At 59.6% G+C, this 17775-nt stretch overlaps 6 protein-coding genes across 6 annotated transcripts; 4 read left to right on the top strand and 2 right to left on the bottom strand.

The window, feature by feature from the left end:
• Window positions 1-74: 74 nt before the first annotated feature.
• COLE_04289 (uncharacterized protein) lies at window positions 75-5024 on the top strand (the record flags this gene model as incomplete). Its single annotated transcript, XM_018426932.2, has 1 exon — window positions 75-5024. One exon carries the CDS (start codon window positions 75-77, stop codon window positions 5022-5024), a length of 4950 nt encoding a protein of 1649 aa, XP_018276322.1.
• A 117-nt stretch (window positions 5025-5141) lies between these two features.
• Window positions 5142-6238, bottom strand: COLE_04290 (uncharacterized protein; the record flags this gene model as incomplete). Its single annotated transcript, XM_018424160.2, has 5 exons — window positions 5142-5235; window positions 5573-5939; window positions 5992-6099; window positions 6133-6171; window positions 6205-6238. 5 exons carry the CDS (start codon window positions 6236-6238, stop codon window positions 5142-5144), a joined length of 642 nt encoding a protein of 213 aa, XP_018276323.1.
• Window positions 6239-6489: 251 nt separating this feature from the next.
• On the top strand, window positions 6490-8125 carry COLE_04291 (uncharacterized protein; the record flags this gene model as incomplete). Its single annotated transcript, XM_018420971.2, has 2 exons — window positions 6490-6530; window positions 6562-8125. The coding sequence occupies 2 exons, from the start codon at window positions 6490-6492 to the stop codon at window positions 8123-8125; spliced, it is 1605 nt and encodes a 534-aa protein (XP_018276324.1).
• A 549-nt stretch (window positions 8126-8674) lies between these two features.
• COLE_04292 (uncharacterized protein) lies at window positions 8675-9142 on the top strand (the record flags this gene model as incomplete). The annotated part of the gene is made up of 1 exon (XM_018419750.2): window positions 8675-9142. One exon carries the CDS (start codon window positions 8675-8677, stop codon window positions 9140-9142), a length of 468 nt encoding a protein of 155 aa, XP_018276325.1.
• A 245-nt stretch (window positions 9143-9387) lies between these two features.
• Window positions 9388-9761, bottom strand: COLE_04293 (uncharacterized protein; the record flags this gene model as incomplete). The annotated part of the gene is made up of 2 exons (XM_018419751.2): window positions 9388-9644; window positions 9692-9761. 2 exons carry the CDS (start codon window positions 9759-9761, stop codon window positions 9388-9390), a joined length of 327 nt encoding a protein of 108 aa, XP_018276326.1.
• A 4440-nt stretch (window positions 9762-14201) lies between these two features.
• COLE_04294 (uncharacterized protein) lies at window positions 14202-15943 on the top strand (the record flags this gene model as incomplete). The annotated part of the gene is made up of 8 exons (XM_065626336.1): window positions 14202-14284; window positions 14685-14779; window positions 14830-14863; window positions 14971-15067; window positions 15106-15202; window positions 15247-15674; window positions 15708-15883; window positions 15919-15943. The coding sequence occupies 8 exons, from the start codon at window positions 14202-14204 to the stop codon at window positions 15941-15943; spliced, it is 1035 nt and encodes a 344-aa protein (XP_065482417.1).
• Window positions 15944-17775: the final 1832 nt, after the last annotated feature.

The following is a 17775-nucleotide window of genomic DNA, read 5'->3' on the forward strand; positions in this document are numbered from 1 at the left end:
GGACGTGAGACAGCCCACCTCCAGTCAGTCACCTCCCTCGGCACCCTCCCCCGCCTGCGCCACTGACTCCAGTCATGGCGGCAGTTGTCGTGCTCGCTGCGACGGCCTTGATACCGCTGACGTCCCTTGTCTCATTTTCAATCTATCTGTCGACGCACCCCGCGTCACCAATCCCTCTAGCTCTCCGGCGCCGAGGTGTCCAGTTGCCCTTGAGCGCTGACGATGGTCTTGGGCCGATACGCGATGCGTTCGAGATTGAGAATCCCATCGTGTGCGAGGACGGCGTCCCTGTTCAGCCCGAGCGGTTCTGGAGAAGGCAGTGGCAGCTCAAGATTGCGCTGTTCATTACCTACCTTCTTCCGGTCGCTGCCAACATCGTTCTCCTGACGCTCACCATCATCTCCTCTGAGGGGCTAGAGGAGCACGAGCGCGTCCGTGCGCTCCTTCTCCCTGCCCTTCTGGCACCCGCCCACCTCGCGACCATCATCATGACTGTCTGGTTCTTAGGCCAGAATGAGACGCGCACACACTGGGCGACGACGATCCACCTCGCAGCCGGCATGTTCACCCAGTTCATGATCGTGGGCTTCCTGGCGCTCGTTCCCTCGACTCCAGTACCTACAAAGCCCGTCAGCCTCGCACTCTTCACATTACACCCGCCCCTCAAGCTCATCTCCATCCTCACCGCGGTCCTTCCGCTGCTGCAGTTCATCCCTCTGTTTATCGTGCTCAACATTCGCCGCGGCCCACCAATGTACATCCCCGTCAAGGATCTGCTGCCAGCCAAGATTGTTGAAGCCATCCCGCTCGACCACCCGTGTCTCAACCCCAACATTGCCAATGTTACCGACGAGGTCAATGTCACCATTCCCGAGTGGATGTTGTTCTCGTACAGCGCGGCTGTTATCGAGCGCTCCAAGGTCAACGACTCGATGGACGTCTGGGATCTTCCATTTGTGCCCGCCCAACTGCGCGCCCTCCCTAATTTCATCGAGTTTAAGGCTGAGTACGGCAAGCGGGCCACGCGCTTCGGCAAGTGGGAAGGGTACAACCTCCTCTGGAAGCTGGCGAAGGTCAATAAGGGGCTCCTCATTGCACAGGCCAGTCTGGCGGCAGTCACCGGTGTTCTCTACTACGGACCACACCTTCTCCTCAATTTCTTCCTGACATACCTTGAGAACGATCCAAGACGCACCAACCCCGCATGGGGCTGGGTGTTCGCCATCGGCATTCTCGTGTCCAACCTCTTCATCTTCTTGATTGCTGGCATCATCTGGTCAATCTCGTCCGTTAATCTCAGGATCCGCTTTAAGCTGCAGCTCAACACGATCTTGTTCTCCAAAACTCTGCGCAAGAAGGACATCGCGGCGATGGGAGACGACACAGGCAAAGCAAATGAAGAGGACGATGGCGACAAGAAGGGCTCGAAGGACAAGAAGAAAGAGAAGAAGAAGGACAAAAGTGATGATGATAGCGATGAGGGCATCTCATCCAAGTCACAGATCATGACTCTCTTTACCGTCGATGTCGACCGCGTTGGTGACTTCGTCTTCCACGTTTTCACCCTCGTCGACGGTCCAATCGAGATCATCGTCGCGACTTTCTTCCTGCTCTCCCTGTTGGGCTCGTCTGCGCTCGTTGGGCTGCTCACCACTCTCCTGTGCTTGCCCCTCAGCCATCTCGCCTCCAAGGTCGTCGTCAATTCGCAGGAGGGCCTCATGAAGGCGCGTGACCAGCGCACAGCACTCATGAACGAGGTGCTCCAGGGTATCCGAATGCTCAAGTTCATGGCATGGGAGCGGCCCTTCGAAACGCGGGTCAACAGGATTCGGCGCGAGGAGCTCGGGTGGCAGCGTCGCAATTTCCAGATCGAGCTCGCCTTCGACGTGCTTTGGGCGTTCACGCCGATCCTCGTTACTATCGTGTCCTTCGTCCATTACACCGTGATCCGCGGCGAGAAGCTTACCCCTGCTGTTGCGTTCACCTCTATCGCTGTCTTTGACGAGCTGCGTTTCGCCCTTAACGCCCTGCCGGAGACGTTCATGCAGGCGTTGCAGGGCTTCGTTTCATGCCGCCGCATCGAGAAGTACATGACTCTTGCAGAAGTGAATGCCGCCTCCGACTTTGACGGCGGCGACATTGTCCTCACCAACGCAACCTTCACTTGGCCCAAGGATGACTCGGCCAACGGCCTCAAGTCAACCGTTCCCACGCCCCGGCCGGCCTTCTCGCTTGCTGACCTCACTCTGCGGTTCCCCAAGGGCAAGCTGTCTCTTATCTGTGGTCGCCTTGGGTCGGGCAAGACACTTCTGCTCAGCGGACTGCTAGGCGAAGCCGATCTCGTCGCAGGTCAGGCGCGCGTTCCTCGCTCGCAACCGGACACAATGAGCATCGACAATGACGGCAAGCCGATCGCCGAAGCTGACTGGCTCCTGCCGGGGATGGTCGCGTACGTGCCCCAGCAGGCCTGGTTGCAGAACGCGAGCATCAAGGACAACATCATCTTCTCCAGTCCATGGAATAGGGTGCGCTACGACGCCGTCATCATCGCATGCTCACTTACGAACGACCTCGAGATTCTCGAAGACGGCGATGAAACAGAGATTGGCGAAAAGGGCGTCAACCTCTCTGGCGGACAGAAGGCACGCGTCTCGCTCGCCCGCGCTATCTACTCGCGTGCCAGCACGCTGTACCTCGACGATGTTCTCTCAGCCGTCGACGCACACACAGCTCACGCGATCATGGAGAACTGCCTCCGCGGTCCACTCACTGCCGACCGCACAGTCTTGCTTGTCTCGCATCACACGACCCTTGTTTCGCCCTCAGCTGCGTTCATTGTCGCCCTCGATAACGGCGATATCAAGTTCGCCGGTACCCGTCAAGACTTTGTGGATGGTGGCCTGATGAAGGAACTCGAGGCCGAGGATCCTGAGGCGCAGCCGACAACCGGTGAGATCGCTGAAGAGAAAACGGTTGAGGAGAACATTTCCGACTTGAAGAAGCCAACGCATAAGCAGCTGGAGAGCATAAGCGGAGAACTATCGGTGCCTGGCTCTGAGCCAGGATCGGAAACAAGCTCCATCGCTCCGACAGACGAGGCTACGACCCTTGCTGCGTCCACGGACGGGCTTCTGAAGCAGAAGGTACCGCGCAAGCTCATTGAGGACGAGAAGCGCGTACGCGGCCGCATCGCATGGTCTGTGTGGAAGACGTATTTCAACGCCCTCGGAGGGCCCGTGTGGTGGATTGTCTTCTTCTTCGCCATCCTGGTGTCGACGCTCATGCCCGTCTTCGAGCGTGGCTGGGTGTCGTACTGGTCCGACGACGACGCTAAGCACCCGAAGCACAGCTCAACATACTACGTGACTGGCTACGCGGCGATCACAGTCGCAGGCTGCCTCCTTACCAACCTGCCATACGCGGTCGTGTACGGAGGCAACCTGCGTGCGAGCCGCATCCTGCATGCGGGCATGCTTAAGGCTGTACTATTCGCTCCACTGCGTTTCCATGACACGACCAACCGCGGACGCCTGCTCAACCGCTTCGGCAAGGACATTGAGGGTCTGGACTCGAAGATGGCCAACGACTTTGGGCGCTCGATCCAGTATGGTCTTAAGGTCGTGTGCACCGTTACGGTGATTACGTACACTGGCGGCTGGCGTTTCGTCGTTGCACTCTGCGCCGTTTCAGTGCTCTACTACAAGGCCGGTTCGTCGTACGGACAGGCGTCGCGCGACATGCGCCGCCTCGACTCCGTCACACGATCCCCGGTATATTCTCTCTTTGGCGAGACTGTCTCGGGTGTGGCGGTCATCCGCGCTTTCGGCGCAAGCACGGTCGCCCTCGCACAGATGATGAAGCTGAGCGACACGAACGCTATGTGCTCAGCGTGGACATGGGCCATCAACCGCTGGCTTTCCAGCCGCTTCAACGTTCTCAGCTCAATCATGGTGGGCGTCACAGCCATGGCGATGCTTATGGCCGGCGCAAGCGCAAGCATTGCCGGTTTCACCCTCGCCTTCGCTGGTACGGTCATGCACGACTTACTCTTCGTTGTGCGCCGTTTCGTGCAGCTAGAGCAGAGCATGGTCGCATTGGAGCGCATCAAGGAGTACAGTGAGGTTGCGCAGGAGGCACCCGAGTTTGTCGAGCCACGCCCGCCTGCTTCGTGGCCAGCTGAGGGAGCGATCAGCGTCGACAGCCTAGTGATCCGATACGCGCCTGATCTTCCTGACGTACTCCACGGTATCAGCTTCGAGGTTGCGCCACGTGAGAAGGTCGGCATTGTCGGCGCGACCGGGTGCGGGAAAAGCACGCTGGCGCTGAGCTTTTTCCGCTTTGTCGAGGCGACGAGCGGGAAGATCACCATCGACGGACTGGATATTGCCAAGATCGGTCTCACGGACCTGCGCAGCCGCATCATGATCATCCCGCAGGACCCCACAATCCTGAGCGGCACGCTGCGAAGCACGCTCGACGTGTTTGACGAGTACGACGACAGCGAGATCTACGAGGCGCTCCGGCGTGTGCACCTGATCAAGGCGGGCGAGGAGGTCGGCGCGGCGCCCTCCGCCGCTGCCGAGGAGGGCGCCCCACGCAACGCCAATGTCTTCACAGACCTCTCGTATCCCGTCACCGAGGGCGGCGACAACTTCTCCAGCGGCGAGAAGCAGCTCATCTGCATGGCGCGTGCGATCTTGCGCCGCAACAAGGTGCTGCTTATGGACGAGGCGACGGCGTCGATCGACTACGAGACGGACGAGCTGATCAGCACCACGATCCGTGCCGAGTTCAGCGACTCGACGATCATCACGATCGCGCACCGCATCCACACCATCATCGACTTTGATAAGGTGCTCGTCATGCACCGCGGCAACATTGCGGAGTACGCGTCGCCGGCGGAGTTGCTGCGCGATTCCAAGAGCCGGTTCTATGCGCTGTGTCGCGCCACGGGACGGAGCGAGTTCAAGCATCTTCGCGAAGCTGCATTTGAGGCCGAGCGGCGACGCGCGAGGGAGGTTTAGTAGATATTGGAAGTGGGATGTTTATCTTTCATAATATTCATGTGGCGCGTCGTGCGCCGGCTCGTTATCAGGCACTTCTTCTGGCCCCCGCAAAACTGCCATCCTCATGCATTCTAACTAGCTGCGGTACCAGCGGACAGCGGTGCGCGAGCGGCGCATCTTGCGCTGGAGCTGGAGGAAGCCGTACAGGAGCGCCTCGGCCGTTGGAGGGCTGGAATTAGTAAGGCGCGGTCCTTCAACGAAGAGAAGTGGGGCAGAGTAAGGCATGGCTCGGGACGGAACAGCAGTGATAATGACGATCCTCGAAAAAGAGGCGGATGCGCATCTGGCACGAGCAGCCATCTTCGAATCGTACTGGGCCAAGGCCTCCTCGCAGCGGACACGGAGTGTGTATAGTCCCCTCCGCAACTCGAGCATTACCGGAGATGTTGGCAATGGGGAGGCTCAGTGGCCTCTGTGCCGGCGGTGCCTGCCGCCGCACACTGCCAAACGGGCCAACGCCGGCCGCCCCGCGCCACTCTGCTCGCCTTCACACACACGCGACTCACCATCCGGGCACGTAGATGTCGACGGGAACGATACGGTCGCACCCACGCACGACTGAGTACGAGTAGTGGTAGTATCCTCCGCCGTTGGCGCAAGAGCCCATGGAGATAACCCAGCGGGGCTCAGGCATCTGGTCGTAGACCTTGCGGAGCGCGGGCGCCATCTTGTTCGTGAGGGTGCCTGCGACGATCATAATATCGGACTGACGGGGCGATGCACGGAACACGACACCGAGACGGTCCTGGTCGTAACGCGCGGCGGCGACGTGCATCATCTCGACGGCGCAGCATGCCAGACCGAAGGTCATGGGCCAGAACGAGCCTTGCCGCGCCCAGTTGACGACCTTGTCAAGCGTCGAGAGAACGTACTCTTGCACGTCAGATCCTTCCTCCACCCGGCTTGGAATGCCAGAGCAACCCACCTGCCCCGTTGCGCGGTGTCTCAAGCGACTCCTGGTTGCTGCCGCGGTTTGCGATCGTCGTGATGGGCACGGGCCGCTCCTGCGCCGGCGGCGTCGTGTGCAGCCGCGCTGGGGTCAGCATCGCCCACATGGAGTGCGCACCAATTGCGAGCGGCCTGATCGCAGACGACCGGAGCGAAGCTGGAATGAGCGCTGTCTGCGCGCGGAGCGTACCGGTCCTAAGCCCGGTGGTGAGCATGCCGACCATGGTGTGCGTGGTGGGGATAGGGAGAAGTGGCGGTGACGGCGAGCTCGAACTGCAGCTGGCTCCGATGTCCGAGAGCTTGCCACCTAGAGGAGGCGCCAATAGCGACAGACGCAATCCTCACCCTGGCAGCCTGGCACTCGGCGTTATTCCAGGTGGCACCGTTTTGCTCCCGCTCCCTGCCTCCGAGTTGGACCTCCACTCCACTTTTGCGTTTTCGATCCGGCAGTTCCGGCCATCACTCCGACATCGCCATGCTCCGCTCTCTCCCCGCCCGGGCACTCGCCCAGAGCAGGTGCGCAGCCCCGTGGACGCGCTGACATAAGGCATGCACCACGCGCGACTCGCCACTTCTCCGTTGCGCGCGCCGGACCCTCGGCCGTCGCCCTCGGCAAGCGTCCGGCGTTGACGCCTCGGACAATGCTGGCGGCGCAGCTCGGCGCGACGCGTGACTTCTCCTGGAACCCATTTAAAGGCTCAGCTCCGGCGTCTGCACCGGCTGACCTTACCGTCTCCACTCCCGCGGCGGCGCCCGCGCCAGAAACGGCTGCCGTCATCTCTACCCCCGTGCCCGCAAGCGATATGCCAGCCGTCCCGGCGGAGCACGCGGTCACGGCGCCATCGCACCTCACCTCGACGGCGCCGGACCACCAGTTCCACAGCGACCCATCGGCTCTTCTTCCTCAGAGCCCGGCGAACGCCGCCACGCCTACTCTTGAGGACCTGATCTTGAACTCCGGGCTGCCGCTGGAGCAGGTGCTCGCGTCTCCCGAAGCCGTGCACGCCGCGATGAAGGTGTCAGACCTCAAGCTCATGGGGCTTGAGCACGGCTTCCTGAACACGGCGGGGTGGCTGCGTGACGCGCTCGTTGGTATGCACTCGATCACGGGGCTGCCGTGGTGGGCGTCCATCATTGCGCTCACGCTCACCATGCGCATGACGCTGTTCCCGCTGCTCGTGCGCACGACGAAACACAACGTGCGCATGCAAGCCGTTAGCCCGCAGTTCCAGGGCATTATGAAGCGCATGAAGGACTCGCAAGCCGCGGGCGACCAGATGGGCATGGCGCTCGCCCAGCAGAACCTGCGCGCGCTCATGAAGGAGCACGACGTGAGCCCGTTCCGCGGCATGATCCTCCCGCTGGTCAGCATGCCGCTGTTCATCTCCCTCTTCTTCGGGCTGCGCAAGCTCGCTGCCCTCCCCCTCCCTCAGCTGCACGAGGGCGGCTTCGGCTGGGTCACGGACCTCACCCTCCCCGACCCGCTCTTCATCTTGCCCGTGACCTCGCTCGCCTTCCAGATCCTCGTCTTCGGAATGGGCGCCGACTCGCCCGCCGCCCAGAGCCAGCGCACCATGGCGCACTTCCGCAACGCGTTCCTCGTCATGTCGCCCATCATGCTCATCTTCGTGTCCAAGATGCCCGCCGCCGTCCTCTTCTACTGGACGACCTCGAACATGTTCACGGCGCTGCAGGCCTGGACCATCCGCCAGCCCGCTGTCAAGCGCATCCTCGGCATCCCCACGCCCAAGGCCGTCCCGCCCCCACCCGAAGACGTCGCCCTCAACCCCAACCCGTCGATCAAGGAGACGTGGTTCGCCATGCTCGACTGGCAGAAGGGCATGATGGACCGCGCGCGTGAGAAGCAGGCCGCCGCCGCCGCCAACCAGAACCTCCGCCGCGAGCGCGTCCGCACCGTCGACCCCGCGCGCCCCGGTGCCGAGCACAAGGGCACCGTTCGCGAGGCATACTCGCAGACTCGCACGGCTGGGTTCCTCGAGAGCGCGAAGTTGGACGCCGACGCACAGGACCGCGCCACCCGCCGCATCTCGCCCGAGGAAGCTAAGCGCCAGCGTGTGGAGGAGGCACGGAGGAAGCGCCGAGGCCAGTAAACAGTGAAAGCGGGCTGAAGAGCAGCCCAACAGCCAACAGCTGCGGGGCAGGTAGGCTGTCCCGACCCATAGTAGTAGCACTTGCATCGCATGACACCATTCGCGCCAACGGCTGTGTTGTGTTGACACAGGCTAATGGTGACTTTACATTGCACCACCTCTGTGGCTGCCGGTGCTTGCGTCCATTGCGTAGGAAAAGTCGCGAAAAGTCTGGATGGGTTCTTGTCTTTTGAGACAGCACCAACTCAGGGCGCGATGCTCAGGCACACCGCTTAACGCGAACAAGCACTAAGGATCTGCCCAGTCCCCTGGGCGCCAGCCGCGATGCCGTGTCGCGAGATCAGCAACATTCCACAGTTCCGCCGCCGACTTTTGTTGCTGTCTCATACACGCGGCGCTAGGACTCGCACTCAATCGGTGAATGCATGAGAACGACATCTGTTTGACCTCACGCCTACGCATGCAAAACGCCGCGATATTCCGGACCCATCCTTAAGTACAGCACAAACATGCCCTTTCGCCCCGCGCTTCAGCAAACCCTCAGTCGCTATGCTTGCCAGCCTGCTCTTCGCTCTTGAAGCCTCGGCCGCTGCCCAGAGCTTCACCATCATCCCCACGACCACCTCCATCGTATCCGAGCACCACTCCTCGATCACTCTCCCGCCTAATCCCTACCCCACCTCCTTCGAATTTGTCGACCCAGTGGAGCACGAGAGGTCCAACAAGCGCCCCATCGTCTTTGATATCATCACCGCTTCCATCTTCTTAGGAGGAGTCCTTTTGCTGCTCCTCGTTGTGGGGTATGCATACTGCTTCCACCGTCGAAGCTGGTGTAGGCCGCCCGATGTTGAGTGCGCCAGCCGCGCCAGCAGCAGCAACGAGACCCGCACGGTGAAGGAAGTTGGCTGCGGAAGCGAGGAGATAAAGGACAAGGACGAGATAAACCTGTTGGAGGCTCTCACAATGGAGCCGAGCGTCCAATACCAGACTCACGCGCCGAGCCTTCCAAAGTCATGAGTCAGAAACCCTTGATCGAGCTCCCAAGTCAACCGATCCACGGCCAACCAAACGACCACCCATCTACCACATACCTCTCCGTGGTGCTTCCATGCATCTCCAACTGCCCCAGGCGAGGCCGTGGACCCGGATTTGCACCCCAGTCTTTCCGGCGCAGGGCCTGAACTAGACCACTCAGTAATCAGACGTCATGCAACGTGAGTATCAGCCAAGCTTGTCCTGCTTCCTCCCCGGGAGAGAGCCCTTCATCGGTCACTCCCACTCGTCACCGCGCACACGGCCCTCCCACCCGCGCCAAAAATCGTCCACATTTGTCTCCGCCCCGTGGCGGTCACATCCAAGAATGCCTTGCCACAGCTCCGAGATTCCCACGTCCTCATCACCGACCACGTGACCAGTGTCGCGTAGAACCCAGTCCGATTTCCCTGAGCCCCGGTGCACGACCGCCAGGGCGGGGATAGTTGGCGCGGGAGGTAAGTGAACCGAGAGAACCTGGTGAGATCTGCTGTCAATTGAGAAAATGGGGACGGTGTAGGGGAGATCATTCACTCAGGAAGATATAGCTCGACCTTGCTCGCCGCTGCGTTAGTGTTGGGCTTGGCTGTCGTGGCAGAAACATCTGCGGCTCCGAGCGCCCCCGTGCGACTAGCTCTTCAGATTAGCTAAGGAATTCGCGTTAGCTTACGGAGCGAAAAGGCTGGCTCCAGGCGCCATAAGGTCCTGGTCTAGAACGGATGCTTTGCCTAGCCATGCGGCATCCATCTCCACGGCGGTGAGCTTCTGCCCACTGAAGCTGTACCGTTAGGCATGTGATGACACCCTATCTTACCTGTTAAGAACGCAACTGCTAAGCACAGCCCTTTCCGCGACTTGCAGCATCTGGGCTTTCTCCTCGGGTCGTACATCTGCAGAGCGACGCACGTGATCCATCCAGGCCCGGCGGATCCCCGCCGGCGCGGAGATGCTGTCCTTGGTGCTCACGCGAGACATAAGCCGGGAGAGTCGATGGCCACAACAGGCGCCTGCCTCACCGCAAAAAGGCGTCGTGGGCATAGTGGAGGCAGGCGAGGAGGACATGAGGTTAATGATGTACGAATACCAGTCAGGGCGAACATTGCATCCTGCGATGCCGAGGTGAGTGCTTAGTGAGGGAGAAGATGAGGCGATCACGTCGCCGGTCGCCTCAAGAACCAGGTACCTACCGTCGATGACGGCCTGAGGTTCAGAATTTTTGTGATCCCCTCGGCGTGATCGACTGCCCAAGTTACGAGTTGCCCGGGTTACTACCGTGCCCAAGTTTCCAGCCGTTCCTTCGGTCGCTCTGTTCCCCGTGACGACAAGATAGATCCCGTCCACAATCTTCTTGCACTCCTTCACCGCTGGCCATAACGTCATATCCGGGCCCAGCAAACCCGTGCCTCCAGCCAGGACGCTCCACTCCTGCCCCGAGCCAAGTTGCAGTGAGGTATGCAGGCGCGCGACCCACCACCTCACAGCCACCTCAAAAGCCTCATGGTCGGCATTGATGTAAAGCTCACGACTGAGTCTTGTGAACGCCATTGGTCGTGTCGCCTTTTTGACAAGGAAAGACGTGGTAGGCTTTCCTCGGCTTTGATTCAAGTTGTGGAACAGGCAATCGAGAAAGTGGCGTTGGATGTAGCTCTCGCGGTCTGTCGAGCTCGCACCATGAGAAAGCGAAACCGAGGGATTCACTTGTCGCGCGATGGACGAGGCCTCAGCGGAAATGCTGGAAGAGAGCCGGGGGCGCGTCGCTGTTTGCGCCAATGGCACAAACCTCCTTGGAGTTCTGATGGCAGACACTCTTGAAGCTTGGGTGGAGAGCTTGAGCTTGGTTAACTTCGGAGTATGGCGCTGGGCCATCTTTGAGTTATCGCCCGGCACCGTGCCTTGTTTTTGTTCCGACACTCCGTTCCGGTTCTGCTCCGAGATTCCGAGACCGAGGGACTGCGTGACAGCTGCGAGCAGAGGCCTGGAATTGGGCACCAGGTCGGGCAACGTACTCTGTTGATGGCTGACCAAGAGCTGTATGGGAGAGGATAGACGGGTGGGCGCATTTGAGGGTACCGCAGGAAGGGGATGGCGATCAGGAGGACTACGCGGGGCTGGCTGGGAGGTTGGGGCCACGGGGGCGTCGAGCCTCTTCCTTTTCCTCTTGTTGCCACTGCTGTCAATGTTAACGCGCTCTTCGGATGGTGTTTTGACTGGTGCGCCGCTTTTGTCCTTCGCAACATTTGACAAGGTTGAAGGCCCCAGGCCGACTGCGAAATTAGTGGAAGGCAAAGATTGCTTGTCGATCACGGCGGCGTTCGGCTTGACCGAGGCCGAGGCATGACGCGCATCAGTGGGCGCCTGCGTGGGAAGGGCCGGCTGTACCGAGCTTGAGCCGGATGCTGAGCTTGGGCTGGCGCGTTGAATGGCGTTGACGAGCTGCGCCTTCTTGAGCTTGGAGTAGCCCTGGATCCCGAGCTGGACAACGGAAGTCGCGATTAAACGGGGGCGGAGGCAAAGGGAAGTGGAGCGAGGGGGGAAGGTAACACGCCAGCAAGACGAACGATGAGATCGGTGATCAGAGGCATGTTAGTCAGGGTGAGCGGCGCTGAGTACATGAGAGGCGGCGTGAACAAGCGGAAGGGATGGAGACGCATCGGTGGAGCGCAGGAGGGGAGATATGAGGCGCTAACGGCTAAGCGAGCTGAGTGGGGTCGTGCCGTGGATGACCCCGGGGCTACCAAAGTGAGCTTGCGTACCTGCTGACAGATTGCCTTTAGTTGAACGACCGTATTCTTTGCCAGTGGATGCAGGATCTGCGGAGTGACCTGAGAGGAAAGAGGCATGGGCGAGGATGATGACGGTAGCATGTTGAATGATGATGGCCGGAATGGTGATTGTGATGAGTGCGATGTCAAAGTGAGAGACAACCGACAGCAAGTATAAAGAGGGTGTGAATTGGGTGGAAGGAAGGTGCAGATCGTGGAGATGACTGTGGGCGACGGAGATGCCGCTGGAGGAGTCCTCTACCAGCCAATGCCGCTAGTATCTCTGTGCGTCTCGCAGTTCACCTGTTGTCCAAGCTCTCAGCTCTTGCTGCTTGGCCTGCTGGCATGCTGGCATGCGTCGCGCTGGCGCATGACATATCGGCATATGCTGTGTACCGGATGCAAGGCGATAATACGGCTATGGACGGTCGTCCGCTGGCTCAAGTCGCTTGGCGCGCTTGGACCTGTATTTTCGTTGTCACGGCCACAGTGAGGCTGAAGACTTGCAGGCCTGCGAATTGTCGAGTTGAACGTCATGGTCATGGCCACAAACCCTCAGCTTCACATACTGTACTGCGGATAAGCTGCCGCCATCCGAAGGGGCGCCGATGGCGCAGGGGGAGGCGCCGCCACACGAATGCCGCACCCCGCATTGAGGCTCGAGTGATGCTCTCATGCTACCGGGCTTACCTGGATCCTCGCATACAAAGAGCTCCTATGCTCCCAAGCCCCTCCAAGCTCAAGGTTGCATGCCGCCGCGTTGAGTTCACAGACGCTTTTCCCTCTGTGGCGCGCCCACCTCACCGCTCCATCGCTCTGTCCTTGTCCACGACGGATATGTGGAAATTCAAGACTTCGGGAGTTGCTAGAATATGGGACTGCGGATCTGTAGATCAGGCCCAGGCGGGTGGTGGGCCACGTGCCGCGGAACTCGGGCGACGCTGCATACGAGCTTCAGTCCGGCTGAGATAATAATGAATTCTGCAGAACTGTTCGATCGGACTCCCCTCCGGGATCCTCCCCCCCCTGAACTCGAGGCCTCGGAGCCTAGGCGCTCTGCGCGATTCCGTGACCCTGCTAGGTATTGCAGAGTACAAGCCCTACAAGGGGAAAGTATGGGCATGAGGGACGATCTCGTCATGTCCGTCATCAGCTCATCAGCACGAGCCGTTTCTTGGTAGCCATTTGTGCCGCGCGAAGCCTTATTAGCTCCATGCCCTGCGCGTAACCGGGGCGTACCACATGTCCGTTCTAACCGCCACTCCGCATTCCGCGATATATCAAATGGAGAACGCATTTCCACAGCCTTCGACTTCGTTTACGGCCTGCGCCGCTTGGATAAAGCACAGCATGAGCCAAGCGACGCCAAGAGGTTGCAAGACAAATCCGACAAGTTTGACTTGACATGCCGACATGCCGATCCAGGTGGGTCGTGAGCCCAAGCTGCCCCTAGTTTCCAGTCATGCCAGCGCCAGATCAGCAGAACTTGGACGGGTCAAATCGTTGTGCAGACGGTGGAGGCGTCGGCAAGATCCGACCATGCCAACCACGAGGCACGGCGAGGGCCGCACCCCCTGCTGCCCCCTAGGGGTAAACCATATACAGTAATACTCGACGATGCAATTCCCTGTGTACAGTAGATGGGGGAGTTGTGCAAGTTGGGCGTTGCGAGCTTTGAGCTGTGAGCGAGCGAGGTGCCACAACCATTGATGAGACGGCCCTGATGCATTTACGATCTCTGGGTGCGGGGGTATTTCGGAAGCTGAATGGTAATTCGAATAGTCTTTGCCAGGAGCGAAGAGGAAATCATCCTGGGCCTGACTGACCCTGTTACGCCACATGCGCCACCACCTGGCGCCTCGCGCCTCAGCCTTGTGTCATCTTGCACTTGTCACCCTCCTCCTCAGCGTCCAAGTGCTGCGCCTCCTGAGGCCTGAGGCCTCAAGCAAGAGAATCGACTTCGTCTCGTGCCTTCTGCCGGTGTCGCATGCCCAGCCTACCCTGGCCTCCCTCCGGCGGTCAGCGGTCTGCCTCCACTTCAACTTCCAATAACCGCCGCCGCGTCTGGCCTCTTGGTCAACTTGAACGCGCTCATCACCGCGCACATCCCACGCTCCAGCTCAACCAGCTCTTGCTGTTCCTCCGTCCATGTGGCACAAGTCTTCCGAAACGTTCAGCACCATTCCACACCCATATCTCCATCACCACCCTCTCCTCGGTATCACCTCCCATCCCCGACACCGGCCTCGCCGTGTCAGCCTCGCCCGGTTATCAACTTCTCCATGCAGGATGAGGGCCCTTCCACCGCTGCATTCGCCGACTACACGCTACGGAGCGATGTCAGGCGGAAAGCCGTCCTGTACTGGTAAGTCGTCGTTGGCTCGGATGCTCTTGGGAAATGGGTGTGGCACTGTGGGGTTCCGCAGGTGTTTGAGCGCAACCACCGGGAAGTACGAATACGTCCTTGAGTTGCGACTCCCCACTGAGAATACCCAAAATGGGTCGGCGAACGTCTGTGGAAGCGTGAGAAGCGTCGGTCGTGCCCTCCCAGTTCGCCCCCTTTCAATCTGGAATCTGGGGCGGGGCATACCGCGACAAATTTCGGCGTGCAGTAACATCCCAGGGTAAGACGTGGGAGCTGCATCACAGTCAAAGCAGACGTTGGGCAATGATTACGATGTCCAGTTGAAAGACGGAGTCCGCAGTGTGTGAGATGCGCAGGCGAGCGGTGTCCCATTAACTCCTCAAGCCCACTGACCTTCCAGCTGGCCTTCATCATTTCTTAGCACAGTGCCACGTCTGTGTCTGCTGGAGAAAGGATACCACAGCAATGAGTACGATATACAACACGTTGACATCAGTATGTCTGGGGCTTCAAAACCGTGCAGGGAACATTCGTTGACACCGCAGCATCTGGACATAACTTCTCCCCCGGCTATCTGAGGTAAGAGGCGCACGAACTAATGCCTATGGCGAGTAATGCTTGGACACTGACACGTCACCAGAATAAACCGAAATGGTTAATACACCCTCATTCTGTTGGACATCCATATTGACGACAGCAACAATCCCCACACTCGTGCTGCCACGAGCGGATCGAAGCGAGGACGGTGAACATTCCGGGGTCCACATTTTGGATGACATGAAGGTAGTGCATTTGTCGACTTCATTCTGACTTTGACACAGAGTATCTGCGCATTTATAGACGCCAGCAGGCCCCCCTTGCCATCACCTGCTACCTCTCGACGACCCACACCAATCCTCTCCCCCCTAACAGCGAAAGGTAAGCGGAAACATCTATAAACCATCCTCGCTCTCTGACCGGAGACCGCGCACTATGCGAGGACCTGATCGACCTGGTACGCTCGCCGCTCGTGGACCCAAACTTTCTCGATGTTACGGCGCGCGACGCCTCAGAGTTTCGAGTCAAGCTGCGCGGCGTTCAGGGCGTGCGGCTGCGCGACCGCCAAAAAGTCATTGCGCAATACCTTGACGTGGCGCGCGACGGCGCAGCCTCGGCCCACGCCAGCGGCGATGTGAAAGAGGGCTCACGCTGGGCCGAGATGGTGACGACCCTCGAGGGCAAGTGGCGGTCAAGCCAGGCGCTCATGGACGTGTGGAACGGGGCAGTCGACGACGAGCGTCAGCTCGAGTACTACGAGACGAGCAATGCTGCGTGGGCGGTGCATCTGCCCGGCACTTTCGCCAAGCTTGAGGTGAAGATGATCGGACCATTCGCGCTGGGTGACGACGTAGTGCGTTCCACGAGGAGGCGGGGCTGACGACAGTCTATCGCCGATCTGTACATTATTGCGTGGCTGGCACGCATCGTGGCGATGTGTGGCGGTGGGCCCGTACCCGCCGCCCTCGCCCTCGTCGAGCCGTACATGGGCGGCGTGCGCTTCGGGACCCGGCTCCAGATCTACTGGGGCCATTGGGTGCAGCGCAGCAGCTTCCGGCGCATGTGAGGGGCTGCAGCGTGAGCTTGGCTGACAGCAGAGCACCAGATCTCTTCCCCACATAAGCTGGCATACTGAGCTCGGGCGATTATTGTACAGTTGGTGTTGTAGGGCATGATCAGTAGAGCATTTGTGTGACTAGACGCGAACAACAGCCGTGTGGTGCGTTTCAGGAGTGCGGAAACGGTGACTCTTGGCGAAACCAGCCCTGCACTGCGCCAAAAGGAAGGCCTGGAAGGACGCACATGTGCCTCGCACCCTGAGCGCTCTGCGGTTGAGCCCTTGGCAGTGTAGCATGACGACCATCACCGGGTAGTGTAAGTCGTATTAGGGCGGCGTGCGGCGGGCATGCCACCTCGCCGATGCCACCCCAATTGTGGCGCTGAGCGATGGGTAGCGATGTGGCGAGCTAGGTGGCGAAAGATGCATGAAGTGCGGGTGTATTTCGGATGTTTCAGTTGCGACGGACCGCCATGTAGATCCTTATGCCACTATCACCCTGCACGCTGCTCACCTTCCGCACCCTGCACCACCTTGTCCATATCTCGTCACGACACCTGCATCACACAGAACCATGCCTCAACCCGGAGCGGCTCTACTTCCAAACTACACACTGCCTGCCTCTCCCGTTGACCGGAAGAGTGGCAAATATCGTCTACTTGTTCATGAGAAATTTCCAACGTTCATTCCCAGCGATGATGTGTGCAAGATGTAGCCATGAAATTGAGGGGTGCGAGAAACAGAGCCCAGGAGCTGAGCGAAACTCTCCTCTCTGACACGACGCAACGGCTTCAGGTTGACGCGACGGGCAGGCACGCAAACTGAGCGGCACACTGGTTCTGTGAACTGTGCAACCGCGAAGGCACGAAGGCGCCTTGTCAGCCCAAGATGCGACGGCAAATGATCATCATAATCAGTTTGTTGAGTAGGTAGCGTCCGCTGCACCCGCGTGTGTGAAATCAAACCTCTGACAGCGCATCGCACTGCTCTCCAACCTGGTCCGGCTCACCACGTTTTGTGGTCTCGCCACCGCAACTTGGAACGCAAATCGGGCCGGTGTGTTGGATGGTGCTCGTGACTGGCGGTGTGCTAATAATTTTCGAACACTTGGATGGACGTACACGGTGCTGCATAGCGTGCTATAACCTCCCATACATCTCGAAGTTGGCCGACGATAGCCTTTCGACGATGGCTCGGGCGGAGGGAGGGATTAATCGGCTGGGGGAGGGGGGGCGGGGGGGGGGGGGGGGGGGGGGAATCGCGATCGGCGGCGCCGCTGTAATGGAATGACAGACTTGGCTTCTCTCCGTAAGCACATGCGGGGTCAAAGCTGCACTGCTTTATGTGAGCGAGGCACCAAGGATGATGCCGGCCGCCAATACACTGTTCATCAAGGCGCCCTGTGTCTATTCATGAAGCCAGCGGAGGCGATTCTCTGCTTGTAGGTGCGAGTGGTCCGGTGCAACGGCCTCAGATATAATGGGATGATGCAAGCAGTGCCGAAGCGACTGGCATGTGTCTGCGCGCATGAACTTGTTCGGCGAAAGGCACCCGAAGGGGTGCCGCAGATCGCAGGAACTAGCTGCCCATCTCGAATTTTCCTAAATGGCCGTGATGCTGAGGTCAGCGGTTCTGTGTGGGTGACGCAGTGGTCTCGCAACAAGTGAGACACAATACTAAACGGCCATGGTGATCTGGAAGGGCATCGGGCGCGTAGTGTCCGGATGGGACTCGGCATGGTAGGGGGTGGACCGCTAGACAGAATGCGCGATGGGAAGCTACCCACAACAGATCAGGTTGCTTCAGCAGAAATATGAAGGCGCCTGTCTAGCAAGAGGACAAGCTGTTCCAAGTGTAATGTGAACAGCGTCTCCTCGAGATTCCGAAGTGTCAGGCG

Source organism: Cutaneotrichosporon oleaginosum (genome assembly GCF_008065305.1).
Source record: "Cutaneotrichosporon oleaginosum strain ATCC 20508 chromosome Unknown ATCC20508_contig03, whole genome shotgun sequence".
Classification (NCBI taxonomy): Eukaryota; Fungi; Basidiomycota; class Tremellomycetes; order Trichosporonales; family Trichosporonaceae; genus Cutaneotrichosporon; species Cutaneotrichosporon oleaginosum.